Raw genomic sequence first — 17,154 nt, 5'->3', positions numbered from 1 at the left:
AAAAGACTGGGGTTAGAGGTTTAGCTCAGTGATAGTGTGCCTGGAACCCTGAGTTCTGTTCCAGTATGAATGCGAGATTGCATATCCCAGTGTCATACAGGGCTAACAGAAAACTGGGGTACCTCAATTTCAATTTCTTGGCAGCTTGGTGGGGGCGCACCTGCCTCAGATACCTAAGGCCCTGGGTGTACTCCCCAGTTCTCGGCTTGTTTTGTTGTTGTTGTTGTTGTGAGTCACAAGCATTACACACAGGCACAGAACTATAGACAGACCCACAAGGCCACAATCTGGTGGAGAACCCACGTTGCAGAGGTTCGGGAACACCTGTCTTTCAGATAGTCACTGTCAGTTTCTGTAGAAACCTTGTGAGGCCATGAATCTTCTCCCGTCCATAATGGGATTCATCCCGGATTACCCCAGCAATGTTTAAATCATTCCTTGAGATAACTTCCTTTTGTACAGGCAACAGGATGTCCTTCTCCATTTTTCCACGCTGCTGAGCCCTGGTGTGAAAGCATTCACTCAGCCAAACCTTTGTTCTCGTGGTCAAATCTACATAAAGCTACTCCCCCACAACTATCCTTATTTGACAAGAAGAGCCCTGAGCAGGAGGCACTGAGCAGGGAGACAGACCACCTGTTGGTCTGGGTGGTCCTGAATTCTCTAACAGATAACTCTGGAGAGTGTAACTCACTGGCCTTTGCTCTACCCTAACAAGTTATTAATATTCTGTACTTTCCTTCACCTTTCACCTGACACAAGGTCTTAGTCTAGGAAATTGACTGTTTGACCTTTACCCCTAAAACATGCAGGGAAAAAAAGCTTGGGCTGCTAAACAGCCCCAGAGAAAGAAATTCCTTCTCAACTGGGTACCAGCAGATTCAGCACCCTGAGGCTTAGCCTGGAGGGTCAAGCTCTACCCTAATCCGGTATCTGCCAGAGAGCTATAGCCACGCACCTGCCTTGTCGGTTTTTTTTTAAATATTTATTTATTTATTATGTATACAATATTCTGTCTGTGTGTATGCCTGAAGGGCAGAAGAGGGCACCAGACCCCATTACAGATGGTTGTGAACCACCATGTGGTTGCTGGGAATTGAACTCAGGACCTTTGGAAGAGCAGGCAATGCTCTTAACCTCTGAGCCATCTCTCCAGCCCCAGCCTTGTCAGTTTTTTATCCATTTTGGTCCTAAGAAATGCATGCTTGTTACCACTGTTATCACCTATGGAATTGCTAACTATGGCTGTTTGGGTATATAAACTGGAAACCTTGTGGGATGGGTAGAAGAGCGAGGAACATCGAGAGGGCGTCAGAGAGAACATAGAAAGAATGGGACATGATAGAAAGACTTCTGTGAGTTAATTTATTTCGCTTACCCCCAGACCTTATTAGTCAGGTTTGAGGTTTGTTGCGTATTAGGACCTTTCGAAGACCTCGAGTTGGGGGTTCGAAAAATGCTTCGGTGGATGACAACACTTATTGTTCTTGCCGGGGGCCCAGAGTTCAGTTCCCGGCACTCACGACCGCCTGTAATTTCAGCTCTAGGGGGCCCCACACCCTCTTCTTACCTCCGTGGGCACCTACCTGCACAGGTGTGGACAAACACACGTGCCTAAGATTAAAACATGGTATGAACCAGCCGCCGAGCTGCACCCACTCTCACCTATACGCAGCCCTGCAATCTAAGACCTGGAAGGGGGCGGGGAGACGAAGCAACAGTTTGCTGGCTCGGGGAGGAGAGAGGAAGCGGTAAGATGGGAGAAGTGTGCGGGATGGGGATTAGGCAAGCAAGGAAAAAGTTCACTGTTTGCATTTGAAGTGACAGTTTAAGGGACTGTACACGGGGAGATTTTGTCTGAAGGGCAGGAGCCAGGGAAGGGTCCACGCCATTATTAGTATCACTGGCCCCTCTCACCCCCATCCTGCCCTCCCTTGAAGTCAGTCAAAGGCCTGGTTTTCATAACCTAAGCTGTTTCCTGTCACTTGTGAACACAGCCGAATGAACTCTTCCTTTCTAGACCATCCTCTGCTTAGTTTTCCCACCCAAACCTCCTTCAAATATGAGGAACATAAGAGTCCTTGATAATCTCTAGTAACTAGAACAAGGGGGAAAGAATCTGTTCCTCTTGGAAATGGCTGAGCCCCTCCAGTGCCCCCTTGGCAATTTCCCTTCTCTCTGTCTCCTCTCCATTTCCTCACCCTTCAAACAGCCCCCTCCCTTTGTGCCCACACGAATCTCAAAACCGACATGGCCCTTCTCTATGATCTCATCTACTGATTTGAGTTGCATGTCAGCCTCAGCAGAGCTCTGCGCCGGTTCCCCTCAGCCCATGTAGACCCAGTTTTCCACAACGGTTTCTCTGCTTTCTCTGGAGCCGGACTTAGGCGCTGCGAAGACCCTAATAATGTGTGACCCGGCTTCACCCAGCAGGGGGCGGGCTGAGGAAGGAACAGGGAGGGATCTGCTTGTAGGCCTCTCGGCCTAGGTTCCAGATTTTGGAAGAACTCATCCTCATGTAGTAGCCAGGCTGAGGGATGGTCAGGTGGCTGAGGAATCCAATCTTTCTGTCGCTTCTTTCTTTTTTTATTTTTATTTTTTTTATGGATTTTCGAGACAGGGTTTCTCCGTAGCTTTTTGGTTCCTGTCGTGGAACTAGCTCTTGTAGACCAGGCTGGCCTCGAACTCACAGAGATCCGCCTGCCTCTGCCTCCCGAGTGCTGGGATTAAAGGCGTGTGCCACCACCGCCCAGCTGTCGCTTCTTTCTTTCAAGAATCAGACTTCTCTCACTGTGGACCCAGGAGTCACTTGTCTATTGGAAACGGCTTTAGGAAATATGTGTATCGCTTTTTTAAATTCAGATTTTTTTCTTTAGCCCTATATGCACCTGAAACAAAAAATGGTGATTATACGAGACCCTGAGTGTCCAATATAGGCAAGACTTCCTTTTTTTTAAGATTTATTTATTTATTATGTATACAACATTCTTCCTCAATGTATGTCCGCACGCCAGAGGAGGGCACTCTTATTCCTAAAAAATGATCCCCGGCGGGTTGGGGGAGCCCGCCATGAGAAAGCGGCTACAGGAGGGCACGCGCCCACGGTGACGGCAGGTAACAGACACGTAAACACAGGAAATAGCCATAAGTATTTATTAAGGAAGAGGGAGAAAGAAAGACAGAGAAAAGAGACAAAAGGAGAGACAGAGGAAAACGCGTGCACACGCCAAGGAAGCAGAAAGAGGAAGGGTCCCAAGATGGCGATGGGCAGGTCAGAGGTTATGGGAGTGGGCGTGGCTAGGGCAGGGACCGAAAGAATAACAGGCACCAGATCTCAGTACAGATGGTTGTGAGCCACCATGTGGTTGCTGGGAATTGAACTCAGAACCTCTGGAAGAGCAGCCAGTACTCTTAACCTCTGAGCCATCTCTCCAGCCCCTAGGCAAGACTTTAACAGAATGCATTATTTATTTTCTCACATTTCTTGTGTGTGTGCACTTGTGTACATGTGACATGGGTGTGGAGGTGGGAGGACCATGTTATCGGTTCTCTCCTTCCACCACAGCCGGCAGCCCCTTACTACTTGAGATATCTGCAGGCTCAGAGTGGGATTTCTTTTTAATTGTGTGTGAGAGAGAACATGTGAGTGCCCTAAGAGGTTAGAGGTGTTAGACCCATTTGGAGATGGATTTACAGGCCTTTGTGAGCTGCCCACCACAGGTACTGGAAGTCAGACAAAGCTCTCTGCAAGAACCGTACTGCTTCTTCTTTTTAGCTTTTGTTTATTTGATTTTTTTTTTAAGCCAGGATCTCTCACCATAGACTGGGCTGGCCTCAGACTCACAGAAATCTACCTACCTCTGTCTCTGTGGTGTACCACTACCACAGGTTCAGTATTTACTTTTAACTGTTGAGACATCTCTTCAGCCCCAGATAAAATATTTTAGAATGACCATCATAAAGAAAAATACCTAGATTGGGAAAGAGGCTCAGCAGTTAAGAGCACCTGTTGCGGCCTGGTGAGGTGGCATAGGCCTTGAGTCCCAGCATCTGGAGGCAGAGGTGGGTGGGTGGATCTCTGTGAGTTCCATGACAGCCAGAGCCACATTGTGAGATCCTGCAGAGAGAGAGAGAGAGAGAGAGAGAGAGAGAGAGAGAGAGAGAGAGAGAGAGAGAGAACTAGTTGCTCTTCCAGAGGATCCTGCAGATCCAATTCCCAGCATCCACATATAACTACAGTTCCAGAGGATCAGATGCCCTTTTCTGGCCTCCTGAGCACTGCACACTCTGGATTCACAGACACACAAGCAGACACCACACTCAAATACCTAAAATAAAAATAAATCTTGAAAGGAAAATAAAAGAAAAAGGAAAAAGCCACATCTCTTAATCTTCCTTTAGAAGACTATGGAGAGCCTGAAGAGCTAGCTCCACCCTAAAACTGGCTGTCTGGAAAGCACAAGGCCCCATCGACATGTCTGTAACCACAGCAGTGTAGAGGCAGAGACAGGGGGATGCCCAGTGTTAGCTAGCCTAGGGAGGAAAGGGTTTATTTGGCAGATACATTCAAATGGGAAGTCAGGGCAGGAACTAATAAACCATTAACCATCCAGGGATAATGGAGTTGGCTGGCTCCCTCTCTAACTCATGGTCAGCTAGTTTTCTTACACAGCCCCTGAGCCCACAGTGTGCTGGCCTTTCCATCAATCAGTGAACAAAACAATGCTGACTGACATGCCCAAAGACCAATCTGATCTGGGCAGTTTTTCAATTGAGCTCCTGTCGTCCTAGGTAACTCATTTGTGTTAAGTTGACAATAAAAACTAACCAGTACAGAAGCCCTGCTTCAAAATCAATCAATTGGTCAATTAATCAATCAAACAGAGCTGAACAGATGGCTCAGTAGGTTAGGACACTTGTTGACAACTTGAGTTTAATCCCCCTGGAACCCACATGGTGGAAGGAGAAAACCCACTTCCACAAGTTGCCCTCCGACCTCCAAACATATACATAGCGTACTATCGTAAACACACATGCAAATAATAAAATAATATTCTGTGTCCTATGCAGGTCTTAGCTTCTAAATTTTATATGTATTTGCGTGGGAGTGAAGCAGTGTAGAGATGCAGGAGACCAGAAAGGGCCCCGTGAGAGGCTGGGGGCTTTAAGGAGACGTGGGGTGGGAAGGTTACCAGAACAGGCATAGACCAGGATGGGAGGCAGGGCTTGAGGGCCGGGAGTTAAAGGCAACCAAATCCAGGTGGTGAGAAAATGCCGGAAGGAGGGGTTAGAGAAATCGCTCAGGGCTGAAGAGTGATTTCTGTCCTTCCAGAGACCTGACTTCAGTTTTCAGCACCCACGTCAGGTAGCTCACAACAGCCAGTAACCCCAGCCCCAGGGCATCGGACACCCTCTTCTGGCCTCTATAGGACCTGGACATCATACACACATAATAAAAATAATATAAAATTTGAAATGTCATTGAGAAAAAGTAAGACAACCTGCTACTTTGCATTTTAATGAAAGTAAACAAAACAAACATCTGGGTGTTGGCTCATAAGAGGCAGAAGCAGGACAGCCTCAGCTACACAGATTTGAAGTTAGCCTGAGATACTTGAGACCCTGTCTCAAAAACCAAAACCCCACAGACTTTTCTCTCACCCTTGAGCTCTCTGTAGGCCCCTATTTCTATATGGTATGACGGCCAGGCTCTGAAGCCATAGGCCCACCTGAGGCAGTCACGTAGCCCTGCAGACAGGCCATCACAGCCCTAACAAAGGGTCAGGATGTGGTTGCTCCTTTCTTTGTAATTTGGAGAATGCCTGATAGAGATGTTAATTCAAACCTACGTGACAGCTAGCACACACAGTGGACAGGTAGTTGTGGCCATGACAAAAACCCATTCACCTGGTTACCTAGGAGACAGAATGCTAATGTATTTCCCCCAAGTTAAGGTTTGGTATAAAGACTGTTTGGACAATAAATGGAGGAAATTCTTCAGGATGTGAACTCAGGATATCATGAGGGATCTCTGAGAATCTTCCTCCCTATGAAACCGAGTGAGTCGTGCCTTTATTCCTGTCTCCTCCACGCCAGTCCAGAGAGACATAGTTTACTTTGGGGTCTGGTAGAGAAATAATTGAAGGTCCTGACTAGCCCCAGGCCCCGACAGCTCTCCATGGATTGTCCTCTCTTCTTTTTTCATGTTCCTGGATTGGTGAAGATCAATAAGCTCTGTAAATTTCTATAAGTTTCTCTCTGAAATTCTCTCTTCTCCAGTTACCTGTTCTGAAGACTAGCTTCTCGGAATTCCCAATTTTGTTTCCTCAACTCAAGGAGTCTGCCACATCCCACTTGGTTCTTGGGAAATTACTAGAGGTGACATAGGACTCATGCCTTTGTGACACGGGGCTCACGCCTTTCTCAGGGATGATTGTCTTTATCGTCTGTTTTGAATACCACTGGTCAACATATTATGTTCAGTTTTTTAAAAATATTTATTTATTTTTTATGTATATAATATTCTGTCTGTGTGTATGCCTGCAGGCCAGAAGAGGGCACCAGACCCCATTACAGATGGTTGCTGGGAATTGAACTCAGGACCTTTGGAAGAGTAGGCAATTCTCTTAACCTCTGAGCCATCTCTCCAGCCCCTCTGTTCAGTTTTTTGTTTGTTTGTTTATTTTTCGGGACAGGGTTTCTCTGTGTTGCTGTGGAGCCTATCCTGGAACTAGCTCTTATAGATCAGGCTGGCCTCAAACTCATAGCTCCGCCTGCCTCTGCCTCCCAAGTACCTGTTCAGTTTTTTATTTATCCCTAACTGAGCTCTATTATGCCATCTTGGCCAAAATGGAAGGCAAATCTAATTTTAAAATATTCCTTTATAGAAAGGGGTGAGGCTTCTGGAGTATTATTGCCATGAGTTCAAGATTAGCTTTAACTACATCTTCCCAGGAGGGCTTTCCTCCTGCTCCACTTCAGTGAATGCACTCGGATCAAACCTTGTTCCTTGCAAGGTCACAGAGAAGCAGCTGTCATCAAGGAGGGAAAAAAAGGCAGAAAACAATCAAAGAATACAATCAGCACTGACTACTATACACACGAGGGCAGGAGCACATATAAATACACACATGAAACACTACAGGTAAAGGGGGAGGGTAGATAGATGGGAGGGGGAGGTCAGTGTCATGTTGATGAAAGATAGTCTTTTTCCAAAGGAGGAATGGTTTCAAGGTGGGTTATTTTTGAAACTATGGGTCTTGACTCTTTAATGAATGAACTATACCAATCATTTTTCAACGGAATATAATCATAGAGACTGGAAGTAGTAAGGGTAAATACTATTTCAGATATGTATGTATCAAATGTAAAATATATTTGCTACAGGTCAAAATCAAAGTTTGGAAGTAAGGAAACAGCAGCAGATTGGGCTATCAAAAAATGAATTGGACGCACGGGATTTAATCCAGCACTCGGGAGGTAGAGGCAGGAGGATCTCAGTGAGTTGGAGGCCAGCCTGGTCTACAGAGCAAGTTCCAGGACAGCCAGGGCGACTCAAAGAAACCCTGTTTCAAAGAGAAAAAAAAAAAAAAAAGGCCAGGCGTTAGAGTGGGGGAGGAACCAACAGGCAGAGCCTAAAGAATCCCTGGTGGGTAAAGTTACTCTGTGATGAGTGCTGGGAGCACAGCGGTTCGATCTGCCTAAGCACCACAGGAACAGGGGGCCTAGTGAACACTGCACACTCCTGTGACTGTGGTGTATTGACACAGGTCAGCGGCTACAAAATCAGCCTAGAGAGGGACTCTGCTAGCAGGAGGAAGGATGTGGTATTTGTTTGTTTTTAGATAGAGCGGGGACAGTAGCCCAGGCTGACCTTGGACTCACTAAGTAGCCAAGGCTGTCTCTGAACTTCTGCTCTCCCCACCCCCACGTCCCAAGTGCTGAGATCAAGGTGTGCACCACCATGCCCAGCTTTATTTTTTAAGTTTTTTAGTCAAGATTTGTTTCCCACCCCACCCTTTTTTTTGACAAAAATCACAATGATACCCAGGACCATCCTGCTTCCGGCTTTATTCTCCACGGAGCTGGTTTACATCCACAATTCTGTTCTGTGCTGATTCCAGGATCCGGGTTTTCGAGTCTGGGGTCCACGTGTCCAGTGAAGCCCTACCCACACCACCCCTAGTGGGCAATCACCCACCCACCCACCTGCCCACCACAGCTGGGTAGAGCCTCTGTGAACCAGGCAGTGCTCTTAATCCCTGGAAGAAATAACTCAAGGAGGAAATGCACACAGTTCGATACCCTCACTCTCCTGCCCACACCAACATGCTAAAGGGGATGCTGTCTTCCCAGATGGGAAGAGGCTGCCCACAAAGGAAGGAGACTGGGAGAGAGTTGGCTTTTGAATGAAGGGTATGGAAATGAAAAGGCAAGCCTGGGATCTGTAAAGTCCCGCCCTAGGGAATAACTGCGCCACTGTCCACCACCCTTTATCCTTCACTGGCATCTCCTTACCCCAGACATTAGGAAAACGCTCTAGCCATGTGTTCCATCCACAGTCATTCCGTGACCCTCGGGCCACCTGCTCAGAGTCCTGACTCCCCTCTAGTGACTCTCACGCTTTGTCTTCCTCAATTGACTTTCCTGCAAATGCTCCCCAGTGCAGGCCACCAGAGTGGCCAACGGAACCACCCTAACCCCTTCCATAACATCCTTTCCCTCAAGTCCGTCCTCTCGGGACCCAACCCTCATTACCTCCACCCACAACTCACAAAAGGGAAATGCCATTATCTATGAGGGGACGCGGTGACTCTCTCTCACTCCTGCATGCTGAGGATTCGGAGGAGGATATTGTACACATCTTGTTCCATGTAGCCCTGGGGGTGGCAGGAAAGACAAAGAAAGGATGATGAAGAACAGAACGTGGGGAGAGGCAGTTGAGGGATATGGAATACCAGTCGTTACCTCTTAGGATTACATAGCCCTTAACACATTCTGCATGTTTGCTGTGCTATCGCTTGGGGTTGCAGTATTTGGGACTGAGCAGGGTTTCCTGCCTACAAGGCAAGTGCTCTGTCCATGAGCTAGAGACCCAGCCCTCGCTTGTGACTTTAAATATTTAACTTGCCCATGGCTATTTTCCCTTCGTCACAAGGAAGAGAAAGACGTCTGCTTCTCGGGATTGCTGTACAGACCGCGTTATGAACACGAAGCAAGCACCTGGTACATAATAATAATTCCACTCCCTGTGGTTATCATCCATAAGGAAAGAGCAAGCCTCGCCAGTCTCCCATGCAGAGTCATCTCAGAGGAAACTGAGAAAGGGCATGGGGACAGGGCAAAGCCTCACGGCGGATTAGGGAGCTGAAAGGAGAAGCAAGCATTTCTTCCGCGTTCACACATAGCCTCTCCTGAGCTACCTAATGCGATCCGGAGACCCGTCACCAGAAAACATGACAAGCATGTGTAGGAACGAGAAGGGACAAAGGGAACAGTCCTTTCTCAGCGCTGTACCCCGGCTTCCTCCCAGACTCCACCAAGCTCACCCGAGCAGCGTTCAGCAGATGATTCCTGTAGGTAGAGATGGTCTCTTCATGGTTCTTCTGGGAATCCTGAGAGGAAGTACCCGTGGGAAGTCACATGACCACCCTCCTCACACTCACGGCGTGTGAAGAATTGGTCTAGCCTGGACCACTGCCTAGCTAGCCTTCTAAAACGCCCCACTTCCACTACCCACCCTCTTCTCTATCACCATCCACTTCCCTGCAGGACAAAACATACCTGCAGCTGTAGTGCGAGTTGACTATTCTCCCCCCGGACTTGTAGAACCTCCTCGGAGAGCTTCTCTAGCGTCTTCAGTAATTCTTTGATCTAAGGCCAAAAGGAAAGAAAGAAACTCACGTCATTTTCCCCAGGTGACCCAGGAAAGGACTATTATCTACGGTTTATGAGTAGGAGTTGGAGTTTGAGAAATTTCAAAACCTTGCACTCATCCCAGTGGGGTGGAGCAAACCTTCAATCGCAGCAGCTGGGAGACAGAGGCAGGCAGAGCTCTGTGAGTTTGAAGACACTTGTCTACAAAGTGAGTTCCAGGACAGCCAGGGCTAGGCAGTGAAACTGTCTAAAAACAAAATAAAACCAAAACCACACAGCTAATAGATAATTATTTAAACCAATATCTTTTGGTTCTATAGCTTGTGGTCTTTCATTAGTTTTTGTTTGTTTGTTTGGGCTTTTTGTTTTGTTTTGTGTCTTTAGACGGGGTCTAAAGGCCTGGATGGCATGGACTTCACTACATAGACCAGGCTGGCACCAAACTCACAAAGCTCCTTCTGCCTCTGCCTCCAGAGTGCTGAGATTAAAGGTGTGCGCCACCACAACCAGCTATAGCAACTTTTCACTGAGTACTTAACACATGCCCAACATTATCCTGAGCATTTTATTTTGTGTATGAGGTAGGTTCTTGTTTGTTTATTTGTTTTGTGGAGGTGGGTTCTGTTTTTTTTTTTTTTTTTTTGAGGTAAGATTTGTCTGGAACTTTGTAGACCAGGCTGGCCTTGAACTCACAGACAGATGCCAGCCTCTGGGATTAAAGGTGTGCATTACCATGCCTGGCTTCCAATCTGCAAACTTCTATTCTGAGTATTTATAATAATTTATTTAAACAAGATTCATAAAAAGCAATCTGGAATTTTATGGAATAATCTTGACCACTTGATTCTCCTACATCAACCTCTTTTTAAACTTTGATTTATTTTAATTTTTATGTGTACAGGTGTTTTGTCTGCATGTATGTCTAGGTACCATGTGCATGTCTGGTGCCCTCAAAAACCCTGGAATTGAAGTTACAGATGGTTGTGAGCCACCAGGTGGGTGCTGGGAACTGAACTTGGGTCCTCTGGAAGAGCAGCCAGTGCTCTTTACCGCTGAGCCATCTCTCCAGCCCTTTAAATTTCAAAAGGATTTTATTTTTTTTTAGTTATTTATGTGTGTGTCTATGTATGGGTGGGTTCAAGTGTGCGGTGAGCAAAGAGTCCAGAAGTTGTCCACGGATCTCCTGAGGCTTCCCTTATAGGTGATCATGGACTTCCCAAGGGTACTGGGAACCCAACTCAGGCCCTCTGAGAGAGCAGTACAAGTTCTTAACTGCTGAGCCATTTTTCCAGCTCCATGCCTCCACCTCCATATATGGTGCTGGGGATCTAACCCTATCCTCACACATGCCAAGCACTCTACCAAGTAAACTATATTCCCAAGCCCCGAATAAATGTAACATCTAATAAAATCTTTACAACCACAACAGCATTAGTAGTTTAATTTTTATTTTTGTGTATAAGTGTTTTTGCCTACATGTATGTTTGTATACTATGTGTGTGCTTGGTGCCCTAGGAGGCCAGAAAGGGGCACTGAATCCCTGGTACTGGAATTACAGGTAGTTGTGAACTGCCATGTGGGTACTGGGAACCCAAGTCCTCTGGAAGAGGTGGCATTGTTCTTAGCCATTGGGTCATCTCCTCAGCCCAATAAATTAATCTTATTGAATATCAGTGTTAGCCAGGCAGTGATGGCGCACGCCTTTAATCCCAGCACTTGGGAGGCAGAGGCAGGTGGATCTCTGTGAGTTCGAGGCCAGCCTGGTCTACAAGGGTTAGTTCCAGGACAGGCACCAAAAACTACAGAGAAACCCTGTCTCGAAAAAATCCAGTATATCAGTGTTAAGTTGGGAACGTAGCCCCCAGCTCCTTGTATCCATCTCAGCCTCCCTGGCCTGGGAGTTGTTTTTGTCTGGACTCCAAATCAGGTCCCGACCTCGGTGATGGGGGGGGACCACTCCCACCGGGTATTTAATGTGCTCCCAGAGGAGAAACACGTGGTTTTCAGGTCTGCACGGGCTCCCTGCTGTCCTATCTCTCCACCTTGCACTCGGCCACCTGAGAGCGTCATTCTTAATAAAACAATGGGCATTTGATTTGGTTTGATTTGACCTAATTGGATTTCTTGCCGGCAGAGCTGCCCTTTTCTTATTATCTTTACTTATCAATCAGCACTCAAGTAGAAGCAGGTTGACCTCTGTGAGTTAAAGGCCAGCCTGGTCTACTTCTTCAAGCCAGCTCATAGTAAGACCCTTTCTCAAAATAAGACAAAACACAAAGTTGTCCAAGATCTGTCAGCTGTTAAGTTTTATTTGTTGTTTTGTTATCAGTTCTGGGGATGGACCCTAAGGCTGGGCAAGCGTTCTGCCACTGAACCATAACACTCAAGCTAAGTTGTCAGCCCTCACCCACCACGCGCACCTTGCTGACTTACACGCATGTGCCGCCACATCTCGATTCCCCAGGGTAAATCTTTTTTAATATTTATTTATTTGTTATGTATACAATATTCTATCTGTGTGTATACCTGCAGGCCAGAAGAGGGCACCAGATCTCATTACAGATGGTTGTGAGCCACCATGTGGTTGCCGGGAATTGAACTCAGTACCTTGGGAAGAGCAGGCAATGCTCTTAACCACTGAGCCCTCTCTCCAGCCCCCCAGGGTAAATCTCGAAACTGAAATTCAAATCTGGACAGTCTCGCTCCAGAGAACACAACTACTCAGCCACTATAAGCTCTCAACTACTATGCCAAATTCTATCTTGCCATTTATTGACATTTTGCTGCTTATGGACAAACACCTCCTTTAATTCCCTTCCGTGATGCTTGTTTTGGACAGCACTTCTTCTGTCTATGCACTGCACACCAGGCAAATGCTGCTTATATTCCTCCATCATTCTAAATTTGAACGTACACAAATTTTTACAAGAAACCCGAACTCATTAGTGGGTGGGTCTACAACTACTAAATACCTTTGTAAACTGAGAATTTAGAATGTATAAAATATGTCTCGTTCTCCAATAACACTAAGAAAATAGTGGCTTTCAAACTGCTGTGGCTTGCTTTTGCTTGGTGTCTTGAGACAGGGTCTTTTGGAACCAGCTCTGTAGCTGGAGATGACCTTGAACTGGACTCTTGAGTGCCTGTTTTATTGTTGTTTGTTTTGCTTCTGTGTTTTTTAGCCAATAGAGGCGTTTTAGGCCCGTGTTGAAAGGAGCAGGAGGGAAGAGCAGCTATAGTTAACCCATCAGACTCTGAGTCAGCCCAGAACCTCAGCAAAACCACAGAACACATTACACCACTAGGCTGGACTAATACAGGATTAAGATAAAATGGTACTAATTGGCCGTGGTGTTCCCTGCTGTAGCCCTAGGGGCAAACATAACTTCTGAACCTTGAGTACTAAATTTTAGTAGATACGCCCTCTTCTCCCTTGTACTGTGTTGCTTATTTTTATCTTTCTTGTATCTGTAGCTCCAATCTCAACCCCAAACCTCTCCCGCCCTAGGCGAGCAAAGAGAGGACCTAGCTAGCGCCGAGCACTCCGTTTGGTTTAGTGCTCGTCTGACCTTCGGTTCTGCTACCTCGCAAAGGCAAAGAGCACCGCACCGGCACTCCCCACCGCGCTCTCATGGCAACCTTGCAGCTCACCTTGGCTTCCTTGTCCCGGCAAGCCCCTATGAGGTGATCTGTCTTCTCTTTGAGCAACTCAACGGTTTTCTCGAACTGCTCCGAGCGCCCGCGCATCTCGCCTGCCTGACGCTCCTGCTCGGCCGCCCGAGCTGCTAGATCCTCGCTGCGGCGACGTTCCTCCGCTGCCGCGTCCCGCAACCGAGCCATTTCCCGACAGGCTGTGTTGTATTTCTCCAGCACAACTTTGAGCTCCTGGCCCCAAGCCTGCGCCTGGGCAACCAGCGAGCCTCGCGTTTTCTCGTGCTGCCGCAGGCTGGCTGCTTCCCGGGCCCTCAGCTCGGCCACTTCTTCCGTGGCTTGATAGAGCAGCTGCTTCAGCTTGCAGATCTCCTGGCTCTTCCCGCTCATTGTGGCTTGCACAGCCCGCAGCTCTTCCTCCAGCATCCCCAGATCTTGCTCCAAGGCGGCCACTTGAGGAGATGCTGTAGCCTTCAGGGAGGCTTCTGGCTTCCCACAGGGGACCAAGGATCCTCTCAGCTGCTGGTTTTCCTCCTCCAAGCGAGCCAGCGCCTTCTGGGCCTCAAGGTGCTTATTCACCAAGGTGCTGATGCAGGTCTGCAGCTCTTCCAGGGGTTCTTCAGCTGTACTCCCTGCACTCTCCTTACCCACGAGGTCTGGGGGCAGGCAGTTCCGCAGTCCTTGGAGGCCGCTGCTCTGGGAAGCAAGTCGCCTGCGCAGATTCTCAGTAGCCTCCTTCTCCATGGCCAATTCCTCTGTCAACAACCCGACGCTCCGCCGCAACTGCTGTAGCTGAACCTGAGCCTCAGGCTTGGGCACAAACTCCCGCTGTAGTCTCTGGGTCAAGGACTGGAGTTCTCCTTGCAAGCGTTGCCTCTCGCGCCCCAGCTCCCCCAATTCCTCCATCAAGTTGCTGTTGCTCAGTCTCAGCGCTGACACCTCTTTCTCCAGGTGTCCCTTTGCCAGGCCCCCTCCTGAGGCCTGTTCTCCTCCAGGTGCCCCTAGGGGCTCTCCTCGAGCTCCAGGAGCCCTCTTTTCTTCTTCGTGCTCTTTGGTGCATCCTGGGACTGCTTTGGGGGCTCCCTCTCTGGACCCCTGAGCAGGGACCTCGGGTTTCACCTGCAGTCCTGCTTTTGCTCTATCCAACCTCACCAGCACCCTCTCCAGCCTGGCTTCCATCTTCTCCCAGGCAGCTGCTGCAGCCTCGGCCCTAGGAGTCCCCAAGGCTCCCTCCAGAACTGGTCTTGACAAAGCCCCTCTGGCAGCATCCTTTTCTCGCCACACAGCAGCCAGCTCGTCCCTTAGCTGTAGGAGGAGCTGGTTCATGGCTGCTATGCCCACTGGTTCTCCCACTGCACCTGCTTGTTCAATCCCTGGAGCGGGGGACCTCTCCTTCTGGCCGACACACACCTGGTCAGTGTTGTCCAGGCCAAGGTTCTGCCCCCCATTGGCGTTCGGTTGCTGTCCTGTGACTTTCCCGATGGTCTCAGACCTTGGGCTCTGGGGCAGCCCCTGCTCTGGTTGGGACTTGCTGTGTACTTCACCCTGGATTTCTGCTACGGCCAACTCTTCAGCTCTCCTGGCGACTACTGTTGGGTTTATGGTGGCTGCTGCTTTCTGCTGCCTCTTAAGCTCCTGGATTCGCTCAGCCAGCAGATTCAGGGGACAACCCTGCTCCATACCATCCCCTCCAGGTCTTCCTGGAGCCCTGGGCTCTTGCACTAGGAGACGCCCCAGTTCCTGCACCTGCTCTCGAACCTGGTTCTCCAGACCTTTGAGGGCCGCAGCTTGGGCCTTACACTCCTCCGTCTTGCGCACCAGCTCCTGCTCCAACTGATTAACTTTCCTCTGCTCCTCTTCATACTTCCACTTCCACTCTTGTGAGCACCGCTCTTCAGCCTCCTCCTCCTCCTTCTGTGCTTCCTCGGGCTCTGCTCTCCGTGAGCTCTTAGGTGGGGAGCCCACCTGAGGCTCGGGTGGAGAGGTCTGGGTCAGAAAAACAAAACAGCAACAAAAACCAGTGATGTAAGGCTGTGCAACTAGTCTAGCCTCGGCAAGGGCCTTGCTCAACTAGTCAAGCCTCGGCAAGGGCCTTGCTCAACTAGTCTAGCCTCGGCAAGGGCCTTGCTCAACTAGTCTAGCCTCGGCAAGGGCCTTGCTCAACTAGTCTAGCCTTGTCAAAGGCCTTGCTTCTGTGAGTATCCTGTTGCCCACACAGACTACTGGAATAGCTTGGGAGTAGTTGGGAGTAGGTCAGAAACAAAAAGGGGGAGATACCTAGGGTCATACCTGAGACACATGATCTGGGTGTTGAACCAGTCCATGACCTGTAAGAGAAGACAAGGAACAAATGAGAATTCAGTTCTCATCCGGTTTTCAGACTTTGTTAGAGCGAAGTGGTCACTCATTACGATAATTCTCATACATATTTCCCTGGTGACACTCTTTTTGTTTTGTTTTGTTTTTTGTTTTTCGAGACAGGGTTTCTCTCCTGGTGACACTCTTGCTCCAAGAATCCCTAACTACGCAGCAACTCTGGCTTCCTGTCCCAGAGGTGGAGTGTTCCTTTATTTTGCACACACATTTCTTTTATTGATCACTCTATGGCACAATGAAGACACTGGGACATTAACCAATGGTGGGCAAAAATCACATGGATGACAACAATAGCAATAGCCATCTAATCCCAGCACTTGGGAGGCAGAGGCAGGCAAATCTCTGAGTTCGAAGCCAGCCTGGTCTATAGAACGAGTTCCAGGACAGCCAGGGATACACAGAGAAACCCTGTCTCAGAAAAAAAGCAAGCAAGCAAACAAACAAATAAATAAAAATAAATAAATAAATAAATCACTACAGCAATAGCCAGAGTTGCACTCAGTGAGCAAAGGCTACGCTGGGGAATCTTGTGATGGAGTGGCACTAAATCAGCCAAGCCTGGGCTAAGGTGGCAGCCATTTTTTTTGGAAGGACTGCTTCCATGGGCAGTGGGATACTGAGAGGCTTCTTCAGTTCTTCCTTGGCTATTGAAAAGAATCTTGAAGGCACAAAGGACTTTTACCGCCTCTCCGCCGCCGGTTCATGGCCTGCTGCAGCAGCCTCCACAGCTCCTTGTCTTGTGTACGCAATGCATAATGCAGAGCGTTGTGCCCCAGGCTGTCCACGGCTCCAGCATCTGCTCCGTGGCTCAGGAGCAGCTCGGCCACCTCAGCGCTGCCTTTCTCACAGGCCAGGATCAGGGCTGATCTGTGGGCGGAGACAAATCTGGAACATCAGCTTTCCCTCACAGTCTCAGAAATCCCAGTACAGGGTAAGCCTTCCCTCAGTGGAGTCAGAGCAGCACACCAACTCCAGCAAAGGACAAAGTGTTAGACCAGAGCAGGACTTTTCCAGCAGAAAGTGGGACCACTGCGGGGGCTCCATTTTTGTCTGCTTTACAGAATGCAAGTTCTGGGCTGGAGAGATGGCTCAGAGGTTAAGAGCATTGCCTGCTCTTCCAAAGGTCCTGAGTTCCATTCCCAGCAACCACATGGTGGCTCACAACAACCATCTGTAATGAGGTCTGGTGCCCTCTCCTGGCCTTCAGGCATACACACAGACAGAATATTGTATACATAATAAATAAATAAA

At 48.4% G+C, this 17,154-nt stretch overlaps 1 protein-coding gene across 1 annotated transcript in view; it reads right to left on the bottom strand.

The window, feature by feature from the left end:
• Positions 1–8,104: 8,104 nt before the first annotated feature.
• Positions 8,105–17,154, bottom strand: part of Ankrd35 (ankyrin repeat domain 35) — a 20,475-nt gene continuing 11,425 nt past the window's right edge. Inside the window, exons 8-13 of the mRNA XM_050124808.1 lie at positions 16,586–16,770; positions 15,817–15,854; positions 13,528–15,513; positions 9,784–9,873; positions 9,549–9,614; positions 8,105–8,879 (exon numbers count right to left, since the gene is read on the bottom strand). Of these exons, the coding sequence (XP_049980765.1) occupies positions 8,820–8,879; positions 9,549–9,614; positions 9,784–9,873; positions 13,528–15,513; positions 15,817–15,854; positions 16,586–16,770 (2,425 nt within the window). The 3' untranslated portion in view covers positions 8,105–8,819. The remainder of the gene's footprint in view (positions 8,880–9,548; positions 9,615–9,783; positions 9,874–13,527; positions 15,514–15,816; positions 15,855–16,585; positions 16,771–17,154) is intronic.

This window comes from Alexandromys fortis, unplaced genomic scaffold, assembly GCF_014885135.2.
Source record: "Alexandromys fortis isolate MF-2015 unplaced genomic scaffold, M_Fortis_MF-2015_v1.1 scaffold_235, whole genome shotgun sequence".
Taxonomy (NCBI): Eukaryota; Metazoa; Chordata; class Mammalia; order Rodentia; family Cricetidae; genus Alexandromys; species Alexandromys fortis.
This window is presented reverse-complemented; position numbering and strand designations above follow the sequence as displayed.